Raw genomic sequence first — 17,026 nt, forward strand, 5'->3', positions numbered from 1 at the left:
CAGGATATAATTGTTCATGTTCTTCATTGTGTCATTTTTGGGTCTTACGATGTAAACAAATTTATTAAAATACCCTAAACAAATAGTAAACATTGAATGCAATAATAATCTTTGCATTGTTCTTTCAGAACCATCACTATAATAGGCCTGACTTTTTTTTTCTCTTGTCTACAATAATTGCAAAATGCACCTTTAGAATCACAGGCTTCATGCTCACTTTAAGAGCATATTTGTATTCCTGCAACATAGGCTGATAATTAAAAACTATGTCCACCAGGTATTTTGTATGCAGGACATCTTGTAGATATCTCGAAAACATATTAGATTATCAAATCAAATAATTACTGACACAAACATTTGCCACCACCTGGAGTAGAAAGTGACCTGCTATTTAAGAGTATTCAAACATTATGGATGTGCTCTAGCTTGGTATAAAATAGATTTGGCCTGTGCAGATACTGTGCATTACAGTGATATGATATTACAATTAAACTGTTTTCATGATGACACCAGATTATAGTCTATATTACTGGACCATTACTGGGCCTCTCTGTTCAGAACCAAAACACAAAGCTTTGGGATAGGCTGATAGGCCTACAGCTGAAATTTCAAACAGATCAAAAACAGTACAAACGGTCCCAGATCCCTGGCAACGAGGTTAATGACATAAAATAGAACAAGACTGGGTATCTCTGGCACAGAAAATAAAAAATCCCCCTGCACTACGTTTCGGCCTTACTTTATCGTTGTAACCGCTGGATTTTGGCAACATTCAGTTGTGATTAATCAGCAGCGGCTGGGGCATGCGTACATGACGCAACATCTGTCGCGTTTGAGTCAAGCAAGCATCATTCCAAAAGATATAGCGGAGCTTAGTCGAATAGGGACAGATGGACCTGTTGGTTATTCAGTCAGGGACGTCGGCAATTGGGCTTTGACAATCTGCATAACAAAGGCTATGGACGTTTGAAAGACCATTCTTTTTGACAATGTGGTGTCTGCTTTTACATATCTGCATAAGTCGCCCATTGTAACAGTTTTTGTACTAGTTGTCGTTGCTTTGCTTCACATTTGATTTTGAATTCATTTTTAGTGTCACTCCCTTAAAATGTCCAGCCTGTTCTTTATGAGTTAAGTTTGTGTCATTGACTTTAAAATGTTTTTTTTTTTGTTTGTTTTGTTTTTGTTTTATGCGAGTCTTTGCCTGATATTCCCTTTACATTCACAGTAAATCCCTTATCACTTTTCCACTTTCACTTTTCCATCATCCGATTGAGAATACAATTCGGTTTAATTAATTCCATCGCAGAGTATAGGCCATATTATGTAAAAGTAAACTCCAAAAATGTTACATAACAGTTTCATGTCTTGTTGGATACAGACAATAAGCTAAGAACTAAATATTGAAAAAATGGCAAAGGCCATTTACACCTTTACATTGTTTCCTCTGCAACTAGCATCTATTGTTAACTAGGCAGATCCTATAGTGGAACGTCCTGTGTTTCCGAAATGAACTAAAACGTGCGGGCGCCTGACGTTGAACAACCTTTCACCTTCAATGAAAGAAGAGAAGGGGGAGTGGAAGAATAGTGTTGAGGGTGTTGATGCCCGGCTGTAACAACAGAGTATCAGCCATATACACGAAGCGATGGCCGCAGCTGCTGGGGCCCGAAAATCACGGGCTTGTATCTTGTAGATGTTTGTAGTATTATTGCATCGAAGTGGCAATGGCTCAATGAGGAGGACCAATTTCGCTTAAGGCGCTGTCGGTAACGTTAGGTAGGCTTACTACCTGGAGGGGCTAGCATCTCAGGAACAGACTGTCCCGTGAACTGTTATTTTTGATGGTTCGTTAGCATAACCATTAGCTAGCTAGCTTTCTACAGCGTTAGCAGGCTTGGAGCGTAGTGGAATCGCAGATTGTGTAGGCGTCTCAAACAAGAAAAGTAAAGGGACAGCGCAGTTAGGCGTTTTCATATTTGAGTTAGTGAAGGGCTATTATATACCATTATTTTTGCATGGTGATGTGTTGGTTTCTTGTGCAAGCTTAAGCTCGCTGTCTGGCATAACTGTTTGGTTGGAAGCTTTATGTATTGGTAGCCATGTATGAACGTAGATAGCTAGCAGTACTAGCTGGTTGTTTAACGTCAACGCTAGTGATTACAAAGGAGCAGCTAGGAAGACCGCTGACTGGGGATTCAATGTCTTTGTCTCTGCCTTCACTTTGACAAGAATGCCTGATGGAATTTACCTCCCAGTCTATGAAAATGAAAGTTTAGAAAGATAGCACAGCAGCTCAATTTAACTAATTATCATTGCCAATGTGTTGACAAACGTAGCTTAGTGTTCAGTCATTTAGGCTAGGTAGCTAGTATATAGCCAGCGAGTTTCTCTTTGTTGTGTACTCAGCACTCTTGCGTGCTGGAGCTTGTCCCCAACAGACTAGCATACCGTTGATTTTTCTGTCCTTTTAATGTAGTGCAGCTTTTCAACAGTTATTTGCTTGCAAACCAAACAGATTGTTAATGTGATAGTCTAAATTTTATGGCGAGGGCATCAGCTACAAAGTAGCTACAAACACATTTCAGTTCACATATGTTAGCTATTATGGCCAACACTCTGGGCTCAAATAAGATCTTTTCATGGATATTACTACTCCCTCTCATCTGTATCATTTTCATCGGTAAGTTTGCAATATACTTCATAAGAACTTTAATAGTATGAGATGATCTGTTTTCCCTTTAAGGATTTTGTATAGCCTATCGACCTCAAACTAAGGTGCTTATAAGTTGTCAGTTAACTGTTCTATTTGTACTCAAACACGTAGGCAATGAAAGGTTCATAACTAACAATTATAGTGAACAATTTGTCTCAGTGTTTCAGTCTCAATGGCAGTCTGATCTGGACTAAGCTAAAGCCAGACAATGATTCAAAACAAAGTGTTCACAAAGTGATGACCAGTAGAGACAGGAGACCTGTAGGAAATGTCCATTTAACTTGAATACCAACTGCGAGTAAGTTCACAAATAGCTCTTATGTCCACGTCAATTATGAAATATTCCAGTCACAAGGGCCAAGCTAAGGAAAGTGTTTTGATCTCTGTGCATTGATCGAGCACTTGAAACAAAGACTCACGATTACACTATGGCTTAGAGCCAAAGCCTCTTTTGTAGAAGGGGATCCTGAAAAATCACATTTATTGATGTCTTAATAACACTTAAACCAAAACCCATTTACCACATAAAAGTAAAACATTCTGCTTTCCCTTTTTAACTTATAGCCAATTATCCCATGTTGGGCTGTTCAATAGGTTTTTTGTGCAGTGTTTATTCAGTCAAAATATTACGTTGGATGTGGAATTTCCCATAGAATTTTCTTAGCTAGTTTAATGTTCTGATTTAATCGACTTTGAATTTGACCTTAGTTCACTTCCTATACTTTTACTCTTATGTTGGTGGTAATTTTTTGGGTCCTTTTTTTTTGTAAGAGCAAGTAATGCTGTCCAAAATGTTTAATTCAATTTTGTTGTTTTCACTATCATTTCACAGTCTGTACACTTCCAGAGTCAGTTCACCAATCTGTAATGCTTAAAAGCTAATATTTGGGCAAAGATTATGGTTTAGTCTTGTCTTTCCTGTTTTTCCTGTCCCAACAGCCAACACACTGTAAAGCTGCTAAAATAGAATAGCTGAATTTTGCATAGTATTCAACTATGGTTTGTGTGTTAGGATCTTTACTTCAAAATTGTACTGCAGTCCTATCTATGTTACCATGAGTTTACCAGTCCTAACACCAATCCTACATAAAAGTAAAGATAATGGTAAAGACATTCAATAAGCTGGCAGCCATTATTATTTCTATACATTTATTATAAACTTTTCAGAATTTCTTTAAATTCAGAAGCATTGCACATAATTAATGATGGGATGGCTGCCACCAAATTCGAAGATACAAGAATGTTCATGGTAAAAACAATAAAGAAAACTGAATCGCCTCAACACTTAACAAACATGTGCAAACATCAAACATAGCGGCTGGGAAATCCTGGTGTTTGATACTGTTTAGACATCTGCTGTATTATTTGAAAGTAAGCCCCTTGTGTGACCCCAATAACGGTAAAGACAAATACCTGAACCATTGGACAATTTGTTTTGTTTTGAAGAAAGCCACAGATGGCTCATCCTTTTAACAATGGAAAAGGAAAAACACCACTGGTTTGGGGGCTACACTTCTAAGATTGCAGTCCATATCAATTCAATATATTTTTCAGTAACTTAGCACAGATCCTGAGATCACCAGGTCAGAAGTTCAATTGCAGCTGCCTTTTGCCGCTTTCTCATTCCTTAGCATTTTTTTGGAAAATGGCCCTTTTACTTTTATCTGATACTTGCTTAACAAAAGGAAGCCACAGCCACATTGTTTTAACACCCCCTTCCCCCAAACATTGCTCAAACAGCATATGGTTGGTTTAGATAGGCACACGTGTTAAGTCAGTTGATACACAACTGTTGGTTACAGCTGTGAGGCCCTCTTCTGGTGGTGTTAATCTTTTGTGTGGAGCGGGTACCCTTTTGCCAGAGGTGGTGTGTCTTTTGAAGACAAAGTCTCATATTGCATCATTCTCGAAATCAAATAAAAAGATGAAAGTGGGTTTCATTCATTCTGATTGAGAGACACTAAAGTAAAAAAAAAAAAATGGAAGTACAAAAGCAGCGTCAAGGTACTCTGTGATGGAATGTAAGGCAATCCAGGTGTGGGGGTTTAGGCTGTACCTGTGATGGTGTATACACTTGGTGAAACCAGGGTGCATCTCAGAACCTTGTGAATTCCATTACATTGAGTTGGTCTGCTGCCCATGAGAACCCCTCAAGATTCCTTCTAGAACTCCTGTATAAGGGCTTCTTTGTAGAATCCACTTGAATCGAAGTGTTAGCCTACACCAGTGGTACTGTCCTTTAAGAACTATTTTGAGCTGTAAAAACCCCCTTCACTCTTAAGAGCAACAAAGAACCCTTCACAACCTCCTTTATTGACAGAGGGTCCCTGTTGGGAATATGGTTTGATGTAGAACCTTGAGTTAGGCTGCTTAAATGAAACTGCAGTTTGCTTTAGGATAAAATGAATGAACGAATGAATGCAACTAGAACTTCCAGTGGGAAATCAATTCACTCAATTCAACGGACACTCCCCTCAAGTCCAGTCATTCCCTCTGCACAAAACAGTCTCTATTTCTTCTTCAGTGCCTACTCTACACATGTTTCCAAGTGCTTGTGAGGGCAGCTCTCACCGGACTGTCAGGAGCCATTTGTCCCCACCCAAGATTGGCGCAGCCAGCATAGTAGCACACTTCTTCGGCATCCTCTCAGCAGGGGCCTGAGAGTCGTGACCAGCGGAGCGTGACACTCGTGCTCTGGCTGTTGCCCCTTACCGGCCGCTCGCTTGCTCGCCCACCATGCATAATTGAACCCCCTCTCAGCTGCTCCCCGATTGGAGCACTGGAGGTCCTCGGTGTTTCGTGAGCTCACGCTACTCAGCTTTTTGGGCTTGAGGCCAACCGCCACGCCACAGGCTTGAAACTTGAGACACTCGGCAATGTATCATGGCCAGAGTCAACTGATGGTTGTGTGAGTGCCACAGGGATGAGTTTTTAATCAATGTATTTGCCTGTTTAAACATTAGCCCAGCATCTACAGGCATGAAGCGCAGCAGCCTTGGTGCCGCCCATGCTTGTCCGTTTTCTACAGTCAATGGGAATGTTTGCATTGGATGCTGTGCGGAAACGATTGTGCAGTGTTCAGTGCAGTACAATCAATGGAAAAAACAGACATTGAGTCAGTTGAGCACCAGTCTCAGAGACTATGCACGGGCCTTCTGCTTTATTTGCATGGAGAAGTGCGGTTCAGGAGAGAGGAAGTGTCCTGATGCACGGTTAGAGAAGACCGGGAAAGAGGAAGAAGGTGTGGGCAGACTGTTAATTGTCTCAAGGAAGTTTGATGTACCACGACCTTCCCTGAACCAATCGATAGCAGGCCTTCCGGGTGTGGTTTTGAATACCCCTGGTTGGATTTGGTTGGCCCCCTGCTGCGTATTAGCCTGCAGAGGGCAGGTGTTGTAGAGTTGTGGTAGGCCTGTGTCAATTATAGCAGCTGACGCACTCTGTGGTGAATCAGCACAAGCAATTGAGGCATACAGACTTGGAAGGCTTGCGCCGCTGAGCCTGACGTGACAGCGCCCGTGGCTGTTTAAAGTCATCAACAACATTTAAATGATTTAAATGGCTTTCGTGGAATTGAGAAGCCCCTCACACACACACACACTTTTCAGTGCATAGGCTACTTCTGAAATAAAACAAAGAAAACTGATTTCCAGCAAGCACACTTGCTCACAACAGTCCCTCTTTTGTGTTGCTATTATTTGCTGTCAGCACTATCTAAGTTATAAGTGGTATAGCTGCTGTTAGGCTAACTATTGTAAAATAGCATTTTTCCATCAGGGCCGTATTCGTGTAATTGACTCAACCTAATCTGTCCTCCTTTGATTTTCCTTGTCCCGCGACCCAAAAAAAGAATTGAGCTGCAGCGGCTGCTCCGATACGGGTGTAATCACATCAATAACATGCGCACAACCTCCTCCCCTTGTTGGAGCACGCCTCATCGGCATTCCTGTCCGGACCTCTCCGGAGGCGGCTCCCTCATAAAAAAAAGAAGAAAAAAACCTGCATTGAGCTGAAATGTGCAGTCTCACGTCCATGGGGACACATAATTACACAGTGCTGGATTGAGACCCCTGCTGCCTGACGTGGTGCGCTCGCCAGAGTTGTGTGGCATGGGGAAAGGAACGGAAAAGGGTTTATGGCAGGAGCAGTTCACTGTCAAGTATCAATGTCAGTGGTCCTTTTCCTCCCCGGCATTAAGAAGGCATTCTTTTAAAGAATCTGGTGTGTGATTGGTTTCAGGTAGTGATTAAGACATGTCCTGGACTAGCATTGTTTTCCAGAAGGCAATTTCCATGAATCAGGGGAACTGTCTGTTCGATTTGTCCTTGGAAAATGGGCTGCTTTTTAGAGAATTGCTGTGACAACAATGTACAGTGGTTCAGCCAAGTCAGCATGATCAGCGTCAACAGTGTGATGATGCACTGTGACTGAGTGTACATTAATCCTGACATTATCCTAAGTGGTATTGTCCTAGTGTCGATAGTTACTGGTCCTTGTTGGATTTATGGTGTCCGCATGAATCCCCTTTGGGTCTCACAACTTAAGGCGGTGTGAAATTTCAACCGCCTCCCTCTGAACTCGCCTGCCGCTGTGTTTCACAAGACACAAGGCGGTGTCGGGTTTCATTGATTCAGCGCGGCCAGCGCTCCCGGGCGACGTTTTGTGTTGAGTCCAAACACAGAGTAACAGATGCTGCAACTTAACCACCCAGTCCTCTTAACAAGCCACATAGCGTCCCCCAGTCTCCTCGTCATTAGGCTATGTGCAGTCAATGCGTTATATGCAACAATGAATGTAGAATACTGTATGTGTAATGCATGATGGAGCCTATAACTGTATGTTCTCCACTCACCCTGCTCTTCTTTTTTGCAGGAAGCTCGGTTTGCTCCCAGCAAAATGAAAATATCTACGTATCAGGGATTTCAAGTGGTAAGTTAAACACACTCATTGTCTTCGCCATTGACCATATACACTCCTTTGTAACTGGTGCCAACTCTGAACCCACTTCCTCATTTTGACCAAGTTCCCTATCTATTTGTATATTTTTCCAGATAAAATATAATGTGTAATGGACCCTTTGTAAACGTTTATCATCTTGGTGCCTAATATATAATGTTATCACCCATGAACACAGTGAGGAATACTCCTACCAAATACCGTTTTGCCCAGTGAGCTTGGGAATCAGTGGCTGTATGTTTTATATATCCATTTACTGACCTGAGGCAGGGAGTTTTTGGTAAACCCAAAGAAAAGAGGTTTGCCCCTCTGCAGCTGTGTGCTATTGATAGCCCTGTACATTTGCTCCCTGGGGGGTGGGTATGTTTGACACAACCTCCTTCGCTGCTGGAGGGACTGGTCTTGGGCTGCAACTGCCCAGAGGTGCTGAGAGACGGTACACACAAACATAGTCATCCAAACGTGGGGCCCTCTGTTAGAAGAATTATGTCTTGTTAACATGTTTATTAAACAACAACGGAGGTGTTAACTCATGCTCTCTCTTTATCTCTCTCTCTCTCCCTCTGTGTGTGTGTCTGTCTGTCTGTAGCTTGTGGCGATGTGGCCGAGCTGATCAGAGCCTCCAGCGGGGTCATCACCAGTCCCGGCTGGCCGTTTGAGTACCCCTCCCGTGTCAACTGCAGCTGGAACATCAGGGCCAACCCCGGCGAGATCATCACCATCAGGTAAGACCACTGGTTTTCCTCTTAGCTATTAGCCCTATAGTAGTGTGAGAGGCCTTATTCACAATGCTGACATGACTGCTGTAATCCTGTGGGTGATGTTGGGCCAGTGCCATAACATGCATTAGGTACCACACAACCCCTGACACTACATGGAAAGGATTGTTTTGTCTGGCAGTTGTGCTGTACTCCAGTTTGCATCTCTCTCTCTCTATCTTTTTCTATCTGTCTCTCTCTCAGCACAGGCGATCAAGTGTGTGTTTTTACTCCCAGTGCGTGTTCTGTTCTATTTTTTAAAAGCCTCTCGGATCTCTGACGATATGAGCCGTGCCTGTGCTTATTTGGGCATGCGGAAGTGACGCCACAGGATTGATGTTTGGGGAGTTTTGAGGGCACTCGCGCTCACGCCTGCCTCACGTCACGTCTGACAGAACCATAGTGTCGTTTACCTGGACAGTTCCGACTCTTCTTTCTTTCTTTCTCTGTCTGTCTCTCTCTTTTAATCTTTCATCTTTTTTTGTCTGTCTCTTTCTGTCTCTCACATGCTCTCCCCTCCCTTCTCTGTAAGACAGTGTCCATGGTTACCAACATAAAAATAGGACCTGTTTTTTTTTTTTGGTCTTTTATTTTTCAGTATGTGATTATTTTGTGGCATTACTGCCTGAACCAGGAAGGTTTTGACTGCTGGTGCTGCAGAATATGCTCATCCCATCATTGTAATCTATTCTGGCCATTAGTGCACCTAAATCATTAGTGGATTAACATTCCTGTCATTAGTGATGCATCTGTAAAAAGCCCCCATCAAAAAAAAACGTCAGCTCACTGCTCTGGATATTTGCAGTGTGAGTGAGTAGAATGAATAAACAGTCACAGGCTTGGCTGTCGCAGTAATCAGTTATAGATCTCTATAGAGTTGTAGCACACTGAAATGGTACCGCTGATGCACAGCCGTGGTAGTAAACATTTGTGTTGGGATCGTACAAGTTATTTTGTATATTTGCCACAGCTCCAGAACATAATATACTTACAAGTCAGCTTGATATAATTAGAGTTTTGGTAAATGTGGTGATTGCGGTAATAATGACAAGCTGAGTGTGTAAACTGAAATGTAATGTAGTCAGATCTTGGTGTTTGCTATAAAACTGCAAGCAGAGTGACTCGTGCCATTGGTAGTAAATATTCCCTGTGGAATGGGATCATAATTCTACGTTGTGTCTTTTTTTTCCCCCGGCTCCCTCTTCCCTCCCCAGTTTTCAGGACTTTGAGATCCAGAGTTCCCACCGCTGCGGAATGGACTGGATTTCCATCGGCGCCTACAAGAACCTGGATGGTTTCCGGGCCTGCGGCTCGTCCATCCCGGCGCCGTACATCTCCTCTCAGGACCATGTGTGGATCAAGTTCCACTCGGACGACAGTCTGACCGGGAAGGGCTTCAGGCTGTCTTACATAACAGGTAAGTCCAACACTATTTAAAGCCCCTAATGGCCGCTGATCCCTCACGCAGGGATCACGTGTGTGTGTGTGTGTGTGTGTGTGTGTGTGTGTGTGTGTGTGTGTGTGTGTGTGTGTGTGTGCGACTGCTGCTGCTGTCCACACTTCCCCCCGTCTCTCTTAATCTTTAATTCTGTCATTCTTTTTTCACTTCCCGTCTGTCTGTCTCTCTCTCTCGCTCGCTCATTGCTGTCTGTTAACTCAACCTCAACCTTGCTACCTTTTCAATCATTCTCTTCCTTTCTTTTCTATATATATATATATATATATATGCATATATATAGGCATGCATGCATGCATATGCATAAGTGTCTTTCTGCACAATTACAGTTTTGTTCTGCCTTGGCCTCTTTAGGCTTTTTCCTTTCCCCCCCCACTTTCTCCTGCTCTCAATCACTTTCTCTCTGCACTCAAGCTCTCTGCGTATATACATGTGAACCATCACTGGCGGCCCCCTCCACTGTGTTAGTGCTTCCACACTACCAATATACCATAGAAGTACCAGTACACGTATAGAGTACAACTACCATAGAAGTGCCAGTACAAGTATAGAGTACAACTACCATAGAAGTACAAGTATAGAGTACAACTACACATTTCTGCAGCAAGTTGTTCTCATGGCTTCTTGGTTCACAACAGAACAGTCGAAAGAAGAATCATCTTTATTTTATTTTTTTTTTATTTTTTTAAAACATTACATGTCTGTGGTTGCTGTAATCACAGGCTTGCCTGCGTTCAGATACATGCCCATTAGACATGTAGCCCATTTTTCCCCCTAAAATTTCCAGTCTAGAGCGTTATTCTTCCCATCGCGACATAATAACTGCCTACAAATGGTTTGTACATGTCCTTCCAATACCACAAAGATGCTCTCAGAACGCTGAAAAAGAACGCAGAGCTGCGACACAATAAAGCCTTTTGTTCAAATGTGTCTATGCGAGGAAACAAGTGTCAAGTTCACATCTTTTTGCAGAAGGAACTCGATGACCTTCTTCTCCCGCTTGCCAGTTAGCTCTTAAAATGCTACCCTCTCAGAGTTATGGCAATTATGACAATTACAGCTCTGACATTTTGGTTGTTAAAATTGGAGTCTCTTTTTTTTTTTTTTTAGTCAGTAAGAATGTTTTCTATTAAAACGATGTTCACATAGCAGTGAATTCCACAATTTACTGTAAAACCACCATGTTTGCTGTAGCCCATGACTTGAGTCTGAGAAGAAGACTTTATTGGACTCTTAAAGCCTCTTAATATTGAATAAAATCAAATTGTGATGTGAAAGGAGTATAGTGATTTCTCAGCTCTAAAGCAGCATATAGCCATGCTCTGGGTGTCTGGGTGTTTCTGGGTTCCAGAGTGCTTCATACTGAGGTTACCGCTTCACAAAAATAAAAGTTCTTCTACCCTTGACATAATTATGCAGTTCAGAATACCAATCACCAATCAGGTTCATGTGCACTTATTTTGTTATAGTTTAAGTGTAAAGCAGGAAGAACTGGAAAACAAGGCTGATTTTCAGATTTTCCACGCTCATCCATAAAACTAGACTCTTATTATTCCCCCCTTTCGCAGGGAAGTCGGAGGAGCTGGTGTGTGAGCCCGACCAGTTCCACTGTGCCAACGGCAAGTGCCTGCCCGAGGTGTGGAAGTGCAATGGCATGGACGAGTGCGGCGACAACTCGGACGAGGAGCTGTGTGCGCCTCCTAACCCCTCGGCGCTCTTCTCCTTCCAGCCGTGCGCCTACAACCAGTTCCCCTGCCTGTCCCGTTACACCCGCGTCTACACCTGCCTGCCCGAGTCGCTCAAGTGCGACGGCAGCATCGACTGCCAGGACCTGGGCGACGAGATCGACTGCGACGTGCCGGCGTGCGGCGAACGGCTACGCACCTTCTACGGCACGTTCAACTCGCCCAACTACCCCGACTTCTACCCGCCTGGCAGCAACTGCACCTGGCTCATCGACACAGGCGACCGGCGCAAGGTGGTGCTGCGCTTCGTGGACTTCAAGCTGGACGGCACGGGCTACGGCGACTACGTCAAGGTCTACGACGGCCTGGAGGAGAACCCACGGCGGCTGCTGCGCGTGCTGACCGCGTTCGACGCCCGCGCCCCGCTGTCCGTGGTGTCCTCGACGGGCCAGCTGCGCATACACTTCTACGCAGACAAAGTCAACGCGGCGCGCGGTTTTAATGTCACCTACCAGGTGAGAGGGGAAAGGGCTCTGGTGGTGGTCATAAGCCTGTGTTTTAGAATGGAGAGTAGGGCTGAACGATTTGGGAAAATAATCTAATTGCGATTTTTTAGCAAAATATTACGATTGCAATTTAATATGCGATTTTTTTTTTATACTCTTTTTTTCCCCAACAAAACGTAATGAATGATTTAAATATGACCAACACAATATTAGATACATTTAGTGTAAAATATTCTTTCCCACATTTTACATTTTTATTTAACTGCTCATTACAGAAACAAGAACAACAAATCGGTGGCTTTGCCACTGTGCATTTAAGTAATTTAAACAAAGTCATTGTAAGTATAAACACTAGGCATGCACTTTTTAAACACTGTGTGCAAGATTTACCATCTTAAAAAATTTTTTTTATTTTTTTATTTTTTTTTAGACCACGTTGTAATCGCGGACGTTGCGGTTAGAAAATCGCGTTTAACCATATCGCGATTTAATCGCAAATGCAATTAATCGTTCAGCCCTAATGGAGAGCATATGTGGGTTTTTAAGTGAAGCTAGGGTCTGTTGGGAAAGACGGCAGACTGTGCTGGGACAGAGAGCAGACAGATCTGGGACCTGGGAGCTCACAGAAATAGTATCATGTCTCATGGGTGACTTTTAGTAGGCTATCATATTCATTTGCAACTTTTGCATTTGCAACTCGACTTTGTCAAGAAACCTGTCTGACAATTAACCTGCAAATAGCAGTTCAGAGCATTAATAATGAAGTTGTGCATAGTAATGTGCATAAAGCTTTGACAACGTCTTTGCAGTAGTGTTAATTGGGCTTAGACTTTTGCATTGAATTCATCTTGCTGTTTTTCCCATAGCTCAAAATTGTGTGATGTGAATTGTGTAATGAGGTCCGCTGCAAAAAGTGCAAAAACATCTTCGTCTTTTTCCTCTCCCTCTCCCTCAGGTGGACGGCTTCTGTCTGCCCTGGGAGATCCCATGCGGGGGCAACTGGGGCTGTTACACGGAGGCGCAGCGCTGCGACGGCTACTGGCACTGCCCCAACGGACGTGACGAGCTCAACTGCAGCACGTGCCAGGAGGACGAGTTCCCGTGTTCGCGCAACGGCGCCTGCTACCCACGCTCCGACCGCTGCAACTACCAGAACCGCTGCCCCAACGGCTCGGACGAGAAGAACTGCTTCTTCTGCCAGCCGGGGAATTTCCACTGCAAGAACAACCGCTGCGTGTTCGAGAGCTGGGTGTGCGACGCGCAGGACGACTGCGGCGACGGCAGCGACGAGGACAGCTGCCCCGTGGTGGTGCCCACGCGCGTCATCACCGCCGCCGTCATCGGCAGCCTCATCTGCGGCCTGCTGCTGGTCATCGCGCTGGGCTGCACCTGCAAGCTCTACTCGTTGCGCATGTTCGAGCGCAGGTAACATATCTTCTTTCCGTGTCCACTGACCGACATAAGGCTCACTGCTGGGGGCGGGAATGGAAATGGGGGAGTGGTCCACAGGTGTTTGACATGACAGGATTCGGGGTGGGTTTTATGCTGTGTCCCAGCTTAATTGCTTTTATCTGAATCACATCAGTGAATGGAAGAGCTGTGTAGGGGGGATTTCGTGTGGTATTTTCGGTTGTGCTAATTGTCAAATGTAAAAAAAAGCTCTTCACACATTCAAGATTGTCATCACATGATCATACAGAGTGTTTTTCCCTCCTTAATAAACATTTGATGGCAAAAAAAAAGAACCTTGCAGGCAGAAATACTAATAGTGTGTTGGGCATTGGTAGTTAACCCAGCTGTCTCCTCTCCTCAGGTCTTTTGAGACTCAGCTCTCCAGAGTGGAAGCGGAGCTGCTGAGGAGGGAGGCTCCGCCCTCCTACGGTCAGCTCATCGCTCAGGGTCTTATCCCCCCAGTGGAGGACTTTCCTGTCTGCTCTGGCAACCAGGTGAGCCCAGATGTTCACCACTAGCTCAGTTTTCCAGAGTTAAACAACAAATCATTTTAAATGCATTGATTGAGTGAGATATGTAATAATAATATCTCACAAAATAAATGTAGCTGTAAGAATCAATACAAAAAAAATCAATTCAAATGCAATTCTCATGATCTGTCCCTAAATCGAACTGAATATTTAGTCATTCAGCTCAGAAACTCCTGTTCGTCTATGTGCTCTGCTGTTTGGGATTAGTGTTAATCTCCACGTGTTCTGTATTAATCTCTAGGCCTCTGTCCTGGAGAACCTGCGATTGGCTGTGCGCTCCCAGCTTGGCTTCACCTCTATCCGCCTGCCGACATCCGGCCGCCACCGCAACATCTGGCGCCGGCTCTTTAACTTCACGCGCTCGCGCCGCTCTGGTTCCCTGGCGCTTGTCTCAGCCGAGACGGACGATGGCTCTGGAGCCGGGACCGGCAGCGGCGGTGGGAGCGCGTCCCGGGAACCGGAGCGCCTGCTGGGCTCCCACAGGGGTCTGCTGCCCCTCGACTCGGACGACACCGACACAGAGAGCGAGCACCCGCCCCAGCGCCGGGACACGGTTGGAGCGGTGGGCGGAGGAGGGGGAAGCAGCCCAGCGGCCCCCCTGCCTCAGAAAACCCCACCCACCACCGCCGTGGAGGCTATCGTATCCGTGACGACTAGCCTGCCCCAGCTGACTGGTCGGGAAGGCAGCCTGGTCGAGAGTTTATCGGAGAGCGCTGGAGCGACAACGACCACAACGACGGCGCTACCCCAGCGTTCAGTATCAACAACCTCCAGCAGCAGCAGTAGCAGCGGCGGCAGCAGTCCGGGCAGTAGGAGCCAGCTCAGCAGCGCCCTCAGCAGGATGACCCGAAGCCTGCGCTGGGTCCGATTCTCCCTCACGCGTTCCTCCGGTGGCGGCGGGTGCTCTGGCCGGGGCGGGTCGGGGGGCGCCGGGCCCAACCACAGCCCCTTGAGGCAGCTGGAGCACGGCAGCTCTGGCGGCGGTGGGTTGGTGACGGGCGGCGGCAGTGGCACGCGGGAGGATGAGGACGATGTGGAGCTGCTCATCCCTGTCGTTGACGTGCCCTCTGTGGCCGTCGTCGACGACAGCGACTGCTCCAGGCCCCTGCTGGAGGGCTTGTCCGGCCCCTCAGAGCTAGTCAGCGTGGGCCCCCTCCTGGCCTCGTCCCCCACCCTGGCCTCTGCTGTGCTCCGGGGCCGGCTGGCAGGCAGGGACGGGTCCTGTGAACACTGCGGCATGGTGCACACCGCCCGCATCCCCGACGCCTGCCTGGAGGCCACTGCCAAGACGGAGACCAGCGATGACGAGGCCCTGCTGCTGTGCTGAAAGTACAGCTTATCTGAACTTGGCAGGCTGGCTGACTGACTGACTGACTGACTGTCCCACACAGTTGTCTCCCCAACCCCACCCCCAATCCACAGCTTCATTCTCTTTCTCTTTCTCTCTCTCTCTCTCTCTCTCTCTCTCTCTCTCTCTCTCTCTGTCCCCCTGTCCCAACGCCTGGGGTAGGCATTGTCAGTGGGCTCTCTGGTCAAAGAATCTCCGAGCACCCAGTGATTTGACAAAGCTATAGGAAAGTTAAGACGAAACTTAAGGATATTAAATGTCTTTTTGGAACTTTGGTACGATATGGATGGTACAATACCCATACTCAGTGACTGTCTTATCCCCAAATTATTTCTGCTAGCCCTGAACCCTACAAGCCACTGTGCAATTTTTGAGTGTATTTGAGTATTTTCTGTGGAGTGGAGAATGCAAGCTTACATGAGGAGTTTGAAGCTTAGGTGCTGAAAGGCAGGCTCAGACCTTCCTAAGTTGGTCGGTACATATGATAAGGGGTAAGACTATGTTGCTCTTACAACTTTTGTCCTTAACACTGTTTGCAGAGATTTCAGCCAAAACGACTCAAGTCGGTACTAATAGGTCAAGTTGAGCCTGGGAGAAATGTCTGTCGTCTTTTTTTTCTTTCTCCTGTTTTAAATTATTTAACATTTCATTATAACTGTATGTAAAGGTAAGGGTTTTTATTTCATGGCAAGTGATGGCAGAAGTGTGGGGGGAAACTGCACTGTGCGACCTTGGCCTCTCGGTGCTACCGAGCCGTGTTCACCCATTTCAGTGTTGGGGAGGTCGTCTCACAGTCCTGAAGAGCAGACAGCCCTTCCTCGCGCAGTACCACAGGGCGTGAAGCAATTTCTACAAGGCAAAAAGTGAATTTGAGAAAAAAACGTTTCTAAGGACTTAACTTGGTTCCCAAATGGCCACTGATGTCCGTTGTATTTATTGTTTTTTTTTTTTTTTTTTGTTACTATTTGGTAACCTCAATGTTTTGGTACTGAGGACAAATGTGTGAGTGTGTGTGTATATTTATTATTCTTATTAATTTTAATTTCAGTAGCGGTTACTTGAGAAGCATGTTTTAACTGTCTTGTGCTTTTTTTGTTAAGTGATATGGTGTTGATAAAATATGAATAAATATAAATAAATAAATATATATACGTAACTGTTTACTGCACTAAGGAAATAAAAACAGCATTCATCAATCAGGCAAGTGGTGTGAGTCTCCTTTGGGGATCTTGCTGTTTGTGATGTAGCAAGTATGTAGATCATATGAAGATGCTTTCAAATTCTCTGGTGTTTGTGCAGTCCTGGCTTTGAAACAAAGTGGCTCTGACTTACTATGATCTATTCCAGCCAACACATTGCTTCAGGGGCACATCGACGGTAAGGGTGTAATCTGATGAATCCAGGACTGTGCCTTCAATGTGAGGTATTATTCCTTTAACCAGCATCCAAAGTGTTCTGTGTGTGTTATTCCTTTAACCTGCATCCAAAGTGTACTGTGCGTAGTGGACACTAGAGGGCCTACATTTTTGTCATGATTCATAGACTGTGCAAAGACGCCACTCTATTGTGTCGTCTGATGGAGAAGCTCATCTCAAACCTTAAAGTACTCTTCTTTCCTT

General features: G+C 45.1%; 1 protein-coding gene across 1 annotated transcript; it reads left to right on the forward strand.

Annotated features, from left to right (window-relative positions):
- Positions 1-1,055: 1,055 nt before the first annotated feature.
- Positions 1,056-16,608, forward strand: lrp12 (low density lipoprotein receptor-related protein 12). The gene is made up of 8 exons (XM_012818296.3): positions 1,056-2,683; positions 7,589-7,645; positions 8,262-8,397; positions 9,645-9,847; positions 11,455-12,086; positions 13,033-13,502; positions 13,891-14,023; positions 14,301-16,608. Exons 1-8 carry the CDS (start codon positions 2,596-2,598, stop codon positions 15,384-15,386), a joined length of 2,805 nt encoding a protein of 934 aa, XP_012673750.2. The 5' UTR covers positions 1,056-2,595; the 3' UTR covers positions 15,387-16,608.
- The last annotated feature ends 418 nt before the right edge of the window (positions 16,609-17,026 follow it).

Source organism: Clupea harengus, chromosome 19 (assembly GCF_900700415.2).
Source record: "Clupea harengus chromosome 19, Ch_v2.0.2, whole genome shotgun sequence".
Lineage (NCBI taxonomy): Eukaryota > Metazoa > Chordata > Actinopteri > Clupeiformes > Clupeidae > Clupea > Clupea harengus.

Excerpts from the sequence above, each read along its gene's own strand:
- lrp12 (XM_012818296.3), top strand. The coding sequence starts at position 2,596 with ATGTTAGCTATTATGGCCAACACTCTGGGCTCAAATAAGATCTTTTCA. Across the intron at positions 7,646-8,261 it reads CGTATCAGGGATTTCAAGTG|CTTGTGGCGATGTGGCCGAG; the intron begins GTAAGTTAAACA and ends GTCTGTCTGTAG. Across the intron at positions 8,398-9,644 it reads GGCGAGATCATCACCATCAG|TTTTCAGGACTTTGAGATCC; the intron begins GTAAGACCACTG and ends TTCCCTCCCCAG.